This window comes from Periplaneta americana, chromosome 9 (genome assembly GCF_040183065.1).
Source record: "Periplaneta americana isolate PAMFEO1 chromosome 9, P.americana_PAMFEO1_priV1, whole genome shotgun sequence".
Classification (NCBI taxonomy): Eukaryota; Metazoa; Arthropoda; class Insecta; order Blattodea; family Blattidae; genus Periplaneta; species Periplaneta americana.
Genome location: NC_091125.1, coordinates 163,578,997 through 163,594,542, shown reverse-complemented (window position 1 = coordinate 163,594,542; position 15,546 = coordinate 163,578,997). Strand labels below are relative to the sequence as shown.

At 33.8% G+C, this 15,546-nt stretch overlaps 1 protein-coding gene across 6 annotated transcripts in view; it reads left to right on the top strand.

Annotated features, from left to right (window-relative positions):
* LOC138706705 (transmembrane protein 164) overlaps positions 1-15,546 on the top strand; it is a 136,413-nt gene that overhangs the window by 47,923 nt on the left and 72,944 nt on the right. For all 6 annotated transcript variants that reach the window (XR_011334062.1, XM_069836306.1, XM_069836305.1 and 3 more), the window contains exons 3-5: positions 1,507-1,623; positions 2,118-2,196; positions 5,001-5,101. Coding sequence is in view for 5 of the 6 variants with exons in the window: in XM_069836306.1 (XP_069692407.1) it covers positions 1,507-1,623; positions 2,118-2,196; positions 5,001-5,101 (297 nt within the window). In the remaining variant the exon portion in view is untranslated. The remainder of the gene's footprint in view (positions 1-1,506; positions 1,624-2,117; positions 2,197-5,000; positions 5,102-15,546) is intronic.

Here is a 15,546-nt window from a genome sequence, read left to right as displayed (position 1 = left end):
AGCTACGACATGATAATGTTTAACGGTGCGGCAAATAGATTCCTCGTATGGTAGCTCGGCAACGAAAGAACAAAAATGGCGAACGATACTACCTACCTAGATTTTATAGAGCCTTCACTTCCTAAGACGTAAGCGAAGAGTAGGAGTCAGGCCGGGAATAACAGCGTCGCGACTATAGCTACTAGGTTATTGATCGTAGATGGAATTTATGATGGCGAGGTGAAGTCGAGTAATCGCCAAGTGATTACCTGACATTCGGTTTACAGTTTGGGGAAACACTCGGAAAAAACCCAGCCAGGTAATCAGCCCAAATGGTAATCGAATGCACGCCCAAGGGCAGTTCCGGATCAGCAGGCCAACACGCCTATTGCCTGGACTACACCGGTGGTATTTCAAAGTGATATAAATTATAAGCAACATCTTATGGAGTATTTTCCGAAGACAACAGACGGATACTGAATCTGTTCTTAGACAGATGCGTTCAACTGCTGAAATTCCAAACAATATTAAAGAACTCATGGAAATATAGCGGCAGCTAATCCTCTGAAAAAGTCCGCGAGGTTTACAACACTTAAACACTTTGAATAGTACTTTGTGATGGTGGGGGGGGGGGGGGGGGAATTAGAAACAAAAAGTTTTGGAACCAGTATTCTAAACTGATATGTATTCTAATCTTATGTATGCACTAATGTATGTATGCAAGTGGGCAAGCACCCAGTGGCAGTGGTATACACAATATAAACAATACACAATAAAATTACATTACACAATACAATTATATATACAATACAATAAGAATACACAATACAATTTAACACAATAATTACATATGTATACGCCCTACATAAGTTTCAATAGTCTTTCACTTTACTCTCATCTCACTCACTGTAGTGGCACTATGACGCATTTCACTGACACTCTATAACACATTTCACTGACACTATAGAACACATTTCATTGACGCTATAAATTATCACTGATCGGAACTATTCACTGCACTGTAAAACCATAACTTCACTGACTCACCTCGCTTCACTGATACAACAGTTCAAGTAAGTCAAATAATTATACCCTTATGCATACTTATAAACAGAACTACATTTAAACTAAACATTTCTAGTCTAAGGCCCTCTTACACGCTATTTTTTAAATAATTTACAATTCAAACCAAGGGAGTAACTCGTCAGGCTAAATAAATACATGTCACCTTAAAGAAATTAAATGTTAAATGTCACCTTAATTTTAATTTGCACTTTATACACAATTTTTTAAGTTATTCTTGAATCTCCTTAAGGAAGGACAGCCCTCAAAGACTGCTGCAGGTAGGTCATTCCAATCAAAATAAATAAGTTCATCCCAGGCTCGAACCAGGACCCACCTACATTACGACCAGTATCTTGACCATTACTCTACGGAGAGACACTTGTAAAATGTTGAATTCTCCTCCTTTGTGTTAGAAATATTGTTTATTCACTCCCATTACGTTGATTTTCTCTTCTGTTGCAGATATACTTGTTGGCTGCACAACCAAGCAAGCTTGTTACCATTATATATAGACTTCACTTGAATTTCTTGAATGGTGCAGTCTTAGCCTGCGCCTTTCCTTGGACAGAAACTCGCCTGGTGAGTAAAGACTGTAACTAATAATGTAATATTAATTATAGTGGTCAAGCGACAGCGTGTCTAGCTAAAAATCCAGCAGTCGGGGGTTCGATTCCCCTTATTCTCATTAGTGATAAATTTATATACTGGAGCATTTCTCTTTGGTATGTACACATATATTGGAATCATAAGTTTGAGGAAATTTTTACAAAATAGTAGTTTATGAATGGTAAAAAAATAGATATGATTTTGTAGGTTTTAAGACCTGAAAAATCCAAAAATATAAAATAAGTACATGGTGGCACTAAAGAAAACGGACTCCTTGGCACATTCTTTATAAATGAAAAACATAGTTTTTGAAAACATGTTCAAAACGTTCTTTTTAACCATTAATAACTTTTCTACAAATGTTTTTTCATAAAATTAAAAATACAAGAGTTACAAGCCGTGTTCCATGTTTTATTTTGAACTTTGATTGATTATCTTCTACATGTGTTTGTTTACTTATTTTCCAGTTTCCATTTGAGAAATCTATATATTGGATTCAACATAGTATGTTGGTGATCGTGCCTTACTATTTGTTGAGGTTGGGAGGTAAGGAAACCCCAATTGTAATTTAGTTATTATCTTGGTTGTTTAATATAGAGTCAAATACTGAACATTGTAATGTCATTATCTCAATCTTACTTGAAAATGAAATATATACTCTTTCCAAATTAATATCTTGTTAAATTCACTACTACATCTCTTTTATTTAGATTTAATTTAATTTAGTCAATATCTTGTCACGAAATTGTAAAAAATAATTGAAGGGTTCAGGGGAAAGCACGTTTAGTCCAAATTTAGTAATTTTTATATTTTAATTGAATCTGGCAACTACAGTTGAGATCTTTAAGATCCCTTAATCATACAGGTATATTAAGGAAAGGCTTACGCTGGAAGAAACTGTCAGTTCTGCATTTCTGTAAATGCTTTCCTGAAAAATTTGCAAAATGTGACTAAACGTGTTTTTCCCCTGGACCCTTCAATTATTTTCGTTATGTTAGTGTATTTCTAAGTTGATTGATTTTATATTGTGCTTTAAAGTTACAATTAATATGAATATTATTATTTCCTGGTGGTTTCAAGTAAACTCTAAATACTTTCTCAAAAATAAACCGACAAAATTTTCTGAAATATTCGTTAATAAATAAAATAAATTATAGTTTATTTAACGACGCTCGCAACTGCCGAGGTTATATCAGTGTCGCCGGTGTGCCGGAATTTTGTTCCGCAGGAGTTCTTTTACATGCCAGTAAATCTACTGACATGAGCCTGTCGCATTTAAGCACACTTAAATGCCATCAACCTGAGCCAGGATCGAACCCGCAACCTCAAGCACAGAAGGCCAGCGCTATACCGACTGCGCTACCCAGGCCGACAATATTCTTTAATTCAGAAAAACTAAAAAGCAAAAGGTTTCGATCTTCTAACTGAAATAATTGTTGAGATATCAAATAAACTTGATTTGTGATGAGGGATGTGTTGTTGCACATTATACATATTTGGACTTGAAAAGCACAAGGGAAAAACGTGACAAGTTCAAAATTAATCATTTTTTGTTTTAGATATGTAATAATCCAAGTAGTGTAGATGTATGTAGTTTAACTGTACAGAATAACAACCTCATTAATCCAAAGACATTTGAAGAATGATAACTCAAAGACAATAGACTGTAATGAAACTTGAAACTTTTTACTTACTCTCCTGTAAGAAGAGTAAAACGTGGTTTATCAGGTTTTTCCCCTGTAGTCTTCACTTCGAAATGCCTGTTATTATTCGGTTGAGAAGCTTTTGTCATCCAGTCTGCTGTCAAAAAATCTGAAAGTTAGAATTTATAAAACAGTTATATTACTGGTTGTTGTGTATGGTTGTGAAAGTTTGACTCTCACTTTGAGAGAGGAACATAGGTTAAGGGTGTTTGAGAATAAGGCCCTTAGGAAAATATTTGGGGCTAAAAGGGATGAAGTTACAGGAGAATGGAGAAAGTTACACAACACAGAACTGCACGCATTGTATTCTTCACCTGACATAATTAAGAACATTAAATCCAGACGTTTGAGATGGGCAGGTCATGTAGCACATATGGGCGAATCCAGAAATGCATATGGAGTGTTAGTTGGGAGGCCGGAGGGAAAAAGACCTTTAGGAAGGCCGAGACGTAGGTGGTAGGATAATATTAAAATGGATTTGAGGGAGGTGGGATATGATGATAGAGAATGGATTAATCTTGCTCAGGATAGGGACCAATGGCGGGCTTATGTGAGGGCGGCAAAGAACCTCCGGGTTCCTTAAAAGCCAGTAAGTAAGTAAGTCTTCACTTCTGTTTACTATCTGGAATCGAACTGTTCAACTTCTGACTTGCCGCAGAATCAGAGAACAGCTCTCCATACACTGTCTGACCACTCTGTGCATTAGGTTGAGTTTGTATAATTTTACCTTTTAAAAATGTAGAAATCATTTGAGTGAAAAGAAACAAAACATCGAGAAAGCCACTGGCATGGCTCAGTCGGTTAAGGTGCTTGCCTGCTGATTTGGAATTGTGCTCGGGCATGGGTTCGATTCCCCTCTTGAGCTGCTTACCTAGTTGGGTTTTTTCCGAGGTTTCTTCTAATCATAATCAAAAATGTCAGGTAATCTATGGCGAATCCTCAGCCTCATCTCGCTATCACCAATCCCATCAATGCTAAATTATCTAGTAGTTGATACAGCGTCGTTAAATAACGAACTAAAAAATAAAAAGTAAAAAAAAAAAAAACATAGAGAATTTCTTTGCTACAAAATACTCTTTCCCTTCGTTAAACCTTTCAGACATTGCCTAACTTTCATTATAGTGACTAGCCTTTAACATATTCACAGAATGATAACGTGAAAAATATTTAAAATAGAATGTGGAGTTTTCACTGGCATATTTCTTTACTCTGCGGCTATTACCGCACTCAATTTGTCAGTCTGTTTTTGAGTTACCTAGTGTATGTCGCATAAAAATTATTAGTTCTTATTTTGTTATATAGTAATCTAAAATTTTGTTACAACTGGTAACTGTAAATGCAAATGGAAAATACTGAATTTTATAACAAATATTCGTGTGCATTCTGACTAACATCACAGTATTGAATCATTTTTCTGGTGCTGTCCATAAGAACATCATTGTACTTATCTATTTCTTATATCTGTAATATTCACAACCACTGACCTTACTGTTAATCTTCGGTTTCCTCCTCTGTGTCGTAGGTAATATTGATTCAAACCCTTGACAAAACAAACTGATTTAATTTGATCACACCTGATAAATCGTTTTCACTATGCCTACAGTCTTCATAAAATTGAACCTGATTTATTAACTTAACTGTCTACAGGGGCGTATAATGTGGAAAGCTATACAGACTTTAGTTGGTGTTTTGTGGCCTACGGGATGAATCTTGTTTATCACTTTGTTATTCTTCAAGGAGTTGCCATTGTAAGTATAGAAAACCTCAATAAATTTGAGCTGCATGTCACAAATAGTTACATATGCTGTGTTAAAGAATTTCATCTGCTTTTCGTTAAATTAAATTTTGATTATATTAGTATAACAACAAAATCGTTATATTTTTATGTAATGAACCCCCTGCAAACAATTAATTAAAAATTTAGTGCCAGCTGCTGTATCAATATGCACATCCTTCCTTATGCATTACCCGTTGATTATCATCATTTCAGTGTTGTAGTCATTATTGTTGTTTTATATAATTTGATTATTTTTATTGCATGGGTCTAGCAGACACTCGTTAATTTTCGGATTTTTTTTTGCACTTAGAGCGTGTAACAATTTCGTCATCAATTTTAATGCAAATTCTACAAAATCTTATGTACCGGTACAGCCTTTGACACGGAAAATGGTCGTTCTCCTGTAGTGTGAATTTGTATGTCATTCAGGCTCACTCAAGATTCACACAGGGAAATATTAAGCAACGATGAAATCAAGTCGTAGCAGCGATGTATCTGTATGTCACGAAACGACCTATTCTCTATCAGTAGCGGCTCGCCGTAAAAAAATAGGTGAAGTGCTGTTCACATAAACAAATACATGAACAGTTTTAACAACATAATGAGTGGGCCTACTATTCGTAAACTAGGCTATGTGCAATTTTACTAGTTCTAGAACACATACAAACAGGAAAACTAGTTTATTTCAGGACTCACCCAATTTCTTGCATACCAAGTCAATCCTCCTATCTTTTAAAGCAGCAGACCTGTTGATGATGTCTTCATGAAATGTCTGAGTTTAACTGAGGGTGGACAGTATATCTCTATGCAAAGCTATGGGGCTAATGATGTAAGTTCCTACTTCGATGTAGCATTCCGAGTGAAATTTTCAATCATTTCAAACAGAAAAGATTCTTTCATGGGAAGAATTTTTTTTAAGTTATTTTATACAACTTCTGTATTTTCTTAGCACCTTTTAAAACAAAGAACAAATGGAACTGTAGGTCGTTAAGAATTTAAAACATATTTTTTATCCTTATATTTAAGTCTACAAAACGACATTTATAATAAATTACAAACTGTGTCATTTTCGGGATAAATATTTCGCTCTCATTTATCAACATTTTCTATGTACTCGTATTTGTATAATAGCACTATAGTGATTAAACATATAACATACATAATTTCGAGGGAAAAATTGTTCCGTACGTTAAACCAAAGGTCCCAGGTTCGATACCCGGCTCCGGAACAATTATTCAAATCAACTTTACCGGGAGTTGTACCTGAAATCTTGATTTGCATATAACATACACTTCGATGTAGGATTAATACACTATAAACACTTATCACTAGTATACCCTAAATAAATAAATAAATAATAAGTTAATAAACGTACACAGTATTAAACTACATGTGTACATTCACGCGTGCGTTAAACTTTCAAATACAAGAGTTGGAACAAAACTGGCGAGCTCATGAGAAGAACTAATACACGCTGCGGAAAACAACTTTTAAACATTGGGAATGTATGTGGGGTGTATTCCTGATAAAATAACATAAAGCCAACTAATTTACCATTGCAGGAGTGGCTGCTTGGACACAGGGAATGATAATACTATTCTCGAGTCAGGTAGTACATACTGTAAAATTTCACGGCCCCTAAACAATAGACCCCGGCCTTAGAGACCATCTTCACCCCTTCTCTGTTATTAGTACCGTTAGATCTGCAAACTGGTTACTCCACCTAGAAGTCTGACAATTCTCCGTATCTGAAATACTCGAAACGCACTTCACACATACAATCTTTCTTTAGTGAGTGACATCACGTTACCATGGAAACCAAGTGCTGTATGAGAATAGGAATCCAAATAATTTCACTCCACAGTATTGTAAGTTCTAATAGACACCGCTCGGCGCTCGTAATGTTGACATTATTCTATTCAGCGGACGGTTACAGGTACTATTTATACAACTAAACACTGTTCATAACGACTGAAAAGAAAATGTTTTAAGTTAGAAATACAGTACCGGTAATAACTAGAATTAATTATTAATACGAGATAAAATTGTGTTTTACACATAAATAGGTGAAGTGGCACTTCACTTACTTCACTTGAATAACCGCCCCTGTTCTCTATGAAGCCTTTATGTCTCGGCAATAAACCTCTTTCTTCTCGTTACAAAAGCTGGGCTTCGAATGTCTCTATGTAAAACGCAACGTGTAAACACAGCGCACACGATGATTCCTGAGCTGTTCAGAGATAGGACTAAGTCTGTGAACAACGACCAATTTCCGTGATAAATGTCGCAATGTTCAAACATGAGACAGACAACCAAGACATTACAAACTTCGTCGTATTTCATATGAAAAACTAATCACAAGATCTGTGCTAAAATCCTGAAGCAGTTAAGATATGAAGGGGTGAGAGTGAAGGACAGCAAATATTTTATAACAAGGTGGAACAAACACGACAGACCTCTTGCACAGTGAATATCTGTGAATATCGATGTTCACCATACTCGACAAACTTGAACCGAACATAGCACCGGTAATGCATGATGTTAGTGCATACGTCCATTTCACAGACTTAAAAAATTTATTCAAAATAGTTGTTACGATATGTCTTAACCCTTTGGAGCATAGTGGTTGTTCAGAAGAACCACAGTTTTTTTCTTTCTCTACATTATAGCATAGATGTTCTACCATGAAACCACCGCTTGGGGATACATAGAGATGCCAAGTGTGTTTTGAAATAGTGTGCAGGGTTAAAATTTTGGAAAAAAAATTGATCGAAGTTTTGTTATTGTCCATGTTATAGAAAACATAAAAAATTACATTTGTGCTGCAAAGGGTTAAAAATGGCGTTTTACTTTGCGAGCAGGGATATTTGCGAAATGGGACATAGGGGGTGGTTGAAGAGGGGAAAACATTTTTTTTTTCATAAAGTATTTTATTATAAACTTTTGAATAACGGAAACTGTTTATTACTTGTATAATCACTGTCTGAAATGGTCTGTGTATCTCCGCTATCGTCAAAATATTTCACTTGCTATGTTGCTGATTTCCTTCAAAATGGGGAACGGGGGTGGGGTTATACCCTCAAACCTTCCCTTTTGCACGGCCTTGTTGTATACTGTTTTTAGACAGCTTTTCGTCCGTGCTGTTATAGAGACAATTCCACTAAATTCTCCATGTTTGCATTCCCTCTCACTACAATAGTGAAACTTTATCAACAGTAATCTCACTAGAGGTTTTGATTTATCTAGAGAAAATCAAAACTCGAGTGGGATTTAATTGACTATTACACGATTAGAAGAAAGTACATAAAGATTACAAGTAACAAAGTACTCCAATACGATAAAAATTAATTGGCTTACGAAAATATAACTATCTTCAAATGTATTATTGTACCATCTCAACATTACGCTAGATGGCAGTAGTGTTTTATGATTATGTTTTCTTATCAGTTGTGCCAACTATGGAATCTTCTTTGAACTCTGTGGACGGTTAACAGTCAAGAAGACTTTGTTGATTCAGTTTCATTTTTATTAAAACATTTGCATTCCATTTCAACCATCCGGATCCCAGTAATCAACGTCACTTGACAGATAATTTTCAATAAATCTTAGTATTAAACAATCTCTGATACGTGACTATCCATAATATCATATAGCAGAAGCTATAACAAACATAACCTAAATAATATAAACAAGTGTTCGAAAAGTTTTAATTGGGGATGATGAAATAAACAAGAAACGTTTTAATTAACGATGATGAAATAAAAAATAAACATGAATAATAATTTTAAAAGAAACAATTATTGAAAGTACAGTTTTCAAATTTTAATGTTTTAGTGGTTGGTGGTTCAGTTAATGTTATATTAGACGTGTGCGTAAAAGAAGTGAACTCGTTGATGTGCATGGTGTATCCCTCAACTTATTCAGGATTTCCGAATGGTGCTCTTAATATATGACCAGTGATCTTTATTAATTCTTGTTCTTGAATGCCAATGCGAGTCATATTTAAAAGTGCTGTGCATCGACTGGAGTGGTTTGTAATTTTCTATTTTTTGACGTCCAGACCAGTGCAGTTTGAAATGTTGGCAAACAAAGAAGATAAAAATAAACAAATGCTAGGGACGTGATAAAATTAAACAAATGCTAGGGACGCGATAAAATTGTGCGATAAGCAGCCATGATTGGTTGAAAGACGTCCTTTCGTACCATTTTATTGGTCAAAAGTAGTGTGACGTAATAAAAGTGTAATAGTCACATTAAAAGCAGGTAGTGTTATAGCTCAGTGATAGAGCATGCGACTGCAGGTCGAGAGGTCTCTGGTTGCAAGCCAGATGCCCCCTAATTTTTTATAATTACATTTACTTCTTAATTGTTTCATATGGTTATCAATAAAATAGTTGCTGAAGTAGTGTATTTAATTTGCATATGTTTCTTAGCTACAAATAGTCCCTTTAAAAGTGGGCCTAGCATTGTTTGAATCGTTTCATTGATCGATTGTGGTTGCTATTTTATGACATCTGGTGGGAAGCAATTGACAATCTGTGTAAACAGTTGAAACTAAGTGTTAAGAGTACTCTTCATACACTATTGCATAAAGGTCAATTTTTAACACATTTGCATAGCATTTTGATACTGTTCAAGAATTTAAATATTTGGGTAGTATAATTGACAAGGCTGGTGTAGCCTTTGAGGAGGTAAAGAACCGAATAAAAAATGCAAATAGTGGATTTGTCCAGTTGTACCCAATATGGAAATCTTATATTATATCTAGATCTACAAAAATTAAAATCTTTAACAGTAATGTGAAATCAGTCTTATTATATGGCTGTGAGACATGGAAAACAGGTAAAATTATACAAAATAAACTGCAAACATTTGTTAATAGAAGTTTACGAAGAATCTTAAAAATTAGATGGCCAGATATAATCACAAACTCAGAACTATGGAAGATAACAAATCAGAAAGAAATCACAATAGAAATCAAAAGACGAAAGTGGAATTGGATAGGGCACACAATCAGGAAAGAAGATGGAGCAGTAGAAAGAATGGCTTTGGATTGGAACCCCCAGGGTAGTAGAACAAGAAGAAGGCCAAAAAATACATGGAAGAGAACAGTTTTGGAGGAAATTGCTAGGGAGGGGAAAACATGGAGCGAAGTGAAGAAGTTGGCTACAAATTAATAGGGTCCGATGGAGGCACTTTGTGAATGCCCTATGCTCCTCATGAGGAGATACAGGAGTTTGATTGATTGATTGATTGATTGATTGATTGATTGATTGATTGATTGATTGATTGATTGATTGATTGATTGATTGATTGATTGATTGATTGATTGATTGATTGCATAGCATTAAAAAATCTACTTTTAGTAATTGTTATCTACAAAAATACTATTATAATTATTTGCTTCAGAAACCATAGTGGCTGGAGAAAAGAAGTGAGCATCACGAAAGTGACACATACTTTCTTAGCACACGTTTTACGCATTCCGCAATAAATCAGTATTTTATCATGTTGCAAATAATATAGCTGTTAATAATTCATTTCCAACTATAATTAGATACCTATACATAATTTACTGTAAACCCAAATAAGAATTATTTATTCATTTATTTACTCATTTATTCATTCGTTCATACGTTCATTCATTTATAACAGGACAAAGCCCCAATTACAATAGAATATAAATATACAGAATAAAGCATAAACATCTGCGCATCTTGTGACAGGGAATCAAAACTCCTGCTTAATTTGACGTTAAAAACTAGTCACTAAGTGAATTTATAGCCGAATAAATAGAGAATTTTCAACATTTGCTATAGAGATTAGTAATCTTCCAAAGATATTCTACATAATTTGAGGTATAACAAATTGTGGCTAGCATCATTCATTTTTAAATAAAGAATGAAAGAAATGTGTTAGTTCTATATAAATCACTCTTTAGATGGCTTGTGTTTATGTAAACATTTTCGATTTTAATTTATTAATGTTTATGATATTGGTGATTGAGGCAGTGATGGATGATGGTATGTAAATTTCCAATTCGGCATTTGGCTTTTTTATTATTATTATTATTATTATTATTATTATTATTATTATTATTATTGTTGTTGTTGTTATTGTTGTTGTGTTACATGAATTTATTCCAAAATGATAAAGAAATACAGCACAAATAGGTTACAGGTCCGTCAATATTCTTTCCTGAATATTCTCCCTTCCTCTCGTTTTTTTCCTTTCTTCTTCTCTTTCTCTGCCCCATTTTTCCTCTTTCTCTCTCTCCATTTCGCGCTTACCCCTTTTTATCCCCTCCTCCTTGTCTTTCCCTTTCACTCTCTCTCTCTCTCTCTCTCCCTCTCTCCCTCCCCCCTCCCCCCCCTCTCTCTCTCTCTATCTCGATCTTAACAATGAATTAAAGCAACTTTCTTTGTATCAGTTACAGTATATCATATTAATTTCCGTTTCCCACTCTTGATATACCGGTACCTAGCTTACATTCAGTAAGGTTTAGAATATAATCATATAATTTATATATTTTTTTAAGAATCCTATTATTTCATATTTTAATATATGTTTATACATTACGCTTCTAGTCATTTACATGATGAATAATGGTGTCCTAACCTGTTGTTGATATTTACTTTATTGTTCGCTGCCAGAAATGTCCTAATGGTTGACCATACACTAAAATGAAATCCAGATATGGCCTGCCTCCAGTAGTGAAATGGATGGCATCGAGATGATTATTCATAGTAAGTTTATCAGCGTGTTTGTTGAGTGACAAGAAAAAAAAAAAGTGTACAAAATAACATACTTTAATGATGCATTGTGAAAATATTAATATTTCCACTTCGACTTTTAACTAACAGGATTTTAAGACTGACATTTTCGTATCAAGTCCTAACATTGTTTTCTTGACGCATCCTTAATAATGTGATGATAATATATTTTAATAATATGCGAAGTAGCAACTGGGATCACTCTTGACTGGATCAGTAATACATACTATAATATATTAATATACCGTCTGTAGTTCATTGTGTTGTAAATAATGTTGAGCATGATATTAATTTAATTTCTAGCAAGTTGCATGGTTATTTTTTAATTATATTTTTAAGAAACCCTTGTTTTTACAGCTTTTTAGACGTATGTTGCATTATGCATGAGGTAGTGAAAATGCACGAAAGTACCAAGTCCAGAAAGTGCATGATGGTGTGAAATATGTGTAATTATGAGTACCCATGATGACCCATGAATCTGTCCTATGAATGAGCTGCATCATTTATCTATTTATTTAATCTTCACCACCAACAGAAGCAAGCTTCTAACTATAGGTAGCTTACATTGATAAAATTTATATACAAAATCCATAATAGTAGAAAAACAAAACAAACAACACAAACGAAAGAAAGGAGGATAGATAATAGATGCTAGAATATATTATTACAGTTAATATCTATACTAATAATAAATCTGTAGCCGAAATTTTTCTGGTAATTTTCGATTTTCCAAAAATAATTGGTCCTAACATATATAATTAATCACCCTGAAACCGAAAATCGCTTTTTTGAAATTTTTGTCTATCTGTCTGTCTGTCTGTCTGTCTGTATGTTTGTTACCTTTTCACGCGATAATGGCTGAACGGATTTAGATGAAAATTGGAATATAAATTAAGTTCGTTGTAACTTAGATTTTAGGCTATATGGCATTCAAAATACATTATTTAAAAGGGGGGTTATAAGGGGGCCTGAATTAAATAAATCGAAATATCTCGCTTATTATTGATTTTTGTGAAAAATGTTACATAACAAAAGTTTCTTTAAAAATAATTTCCGATAAGTTTTATTCCTTGAAAAATTTTGATAGGACTGATATTTAATGAGATAAATGAGTTTTAAAATTAAAATAACTGCCATCTAAGGCCGTGTAATGAATTAAAAAACAAATGACTTCGTCTATAAGGGGCCTTGGACAGCAACAATCGAAAGCTATGAAAGATGGCCTAAAGATAATGTTTCTGTGTTTGTATGAAGTAATATCAGAAGCTAAATTAACCGATTTGTATAATTAATTATTAATTCACCATTGGAAAGTGTAGTTTCTCTAGATGGACATAATGCTATGATGTTATTACAGTAACTTCTGAGTGAATCGAGGACAGGTAAGATAATAGCTTCTTATGCACAGAAAACTTGATAGGCTATTCTGTACATTCGTTTCCTGTATTTCCTAAAATAATTTTTATGACCAAATGAGTGGTCTCTGGATTAAAATGATCGCATTTTAATTATTCAAATACAATTTAAATTAAGTAACATAATAAACGATTTATCCTTATATCAAACACGAATGTTCCCTGGATCAAATGTTCTATTTTAATTATGTAATTACTTTATATTTATTTCTAACGGGTGCAGCGGAGCGCACGGGTACGGTTAGTTAGTCTATATGTCAATACAGTAATGCAGAATTATTTCAGAATTAGAGGAAAAACATTATAATATATTTATTCATACTTTAAATAGGTAAGGAAATATAGTTCTTTTTAAAATTGTATGAAATTGTTTAATTGATAAACTGAAATCTAATTGAGAATCACAGTTTAAAGACAGAGAGTTGTAAGTATTGTAGGCTACATAACAAACAATGGAGAGTTCTTGAAGAAAACAGGCCTAGAATTGGAATAACAAAAGGTTGCCTATTACGTAATTCTATTCTTTTTACATTGAACTGAAGGAATTTAAGAAAATCACATTACTCAGCATACCGTCTTATAGAGTAAAATTTGGCTATTTATTAATCGTCTAGAGTTTAAAGTTTTATAATTAAATTTAAAAAGTAACTGATTGCATGAAATTTGCTTTTTATAAAACGACACGTGATGTTTTTTTTTTTCAAAATACAGATAACTTAAAAATTTTATCTGTATCCTTTTTATTTGCATCTGATGGAACTGGAACTGAGGTGACCATATTATAGACACATACTCAAGTTTACTTTTAACTAATGTTTTATATAGGGTACATTTTTAAATTCTTTTGTATTTCTGATTATAAATTCTAATTTTCTATATGCATAATTTACCACGTGATTTAAGTGCATTTTAAAACATAAGATATGTGTAAAATAAATACCCAAATCCGTAAATGATTCCACTCTAAGTAATTTCATACGAATTTTGAGTAATTATCTTATTTGTAGAATATGTCATAAAGCAACTTATAATAGAATTTAACGGAAGAAAATTTTCAATACTCCATCTATATAGTCTGTCCAAATCATGTTGTAGATCAACAGCATGTTATTGTTTGTCAATGACTTTATACAGTTTAACACCATCAGCATATAGTAAACATTTAGTCCATTTTGAATCTTGCGTACACCACTTTTAACACTTGAATATAAATTAATTGATGAACTAGTGGACTTACTCGTGTTAAATATGTAATATTTTTCCGGCTTACAGCTGTTTCAGTGCATCACGCACCATCATCAGAGCCTACTAGATCGCGGCGTCATCTCGAACTTCTCTGCCTGTTAGGAGGGTATGTTTTATTGTTGGAATGTGTTGGATTGTGTAGTCGAATAGTGTGTGTGTACTGAAATTGATCTGTGTGTTGAGGATTTGATCGGGGTGTGTTTTAGTGCGTTTGTATATTTCATATTGTTCTAGTGTGTTGAGTTTTTGGTTCTTGGGTTGTGTGTGTAGGATTTCCATGCCCGTATTTATGTTATTGTATGTATGGTTGGCATTGGTTATGTGATCGGCGTATGTAGATGTATTGTGTTCTATAGGACAGATAGGCAGATCATTCCAAACTCGCTACAAAGAACACATTAAAGCTATAACCAGAGGACACAATACATCTACATACGCCGATCACATAACCAATGCCAACCATACATACAATAACATAAATACGGACATGGAAATCCTACACACACAACCCAAGAACCAAAAACTCAACACACTAGAACAATATGAAATGTACAAACACACTAAAACACACCCCGATCAAATCCTCAACACACAGATCAATTTCAGTACACACACACTATTCGACTACACAATCCAACACATTCCAACAATAAAACACACCCTCCTAACAGGCAGAGAAGTTCGAGATGACGCCGCGATCTAGTAGGCTCTGATGATGGTGCGTGATGCACTGAAACAGCTGTAAGCCGGAAAAATATTACATATTTAACACGAGTAAGTCCACTAGTTCATCAATTAATTTAAACATTTAGATTGTATAATCTGTTTAAGCAAGTCATTGATATAAAGTAAAAAGAATAAGGGACCAAGATTGGATCCTTGGGGTACACCTGAAGTTACTGTGAATGCTTTTGATTTCACTTGATTGAATAACATATACTGCTGCCTGTTTATAAGATATGATGTTATTAGCTGTAAGTACG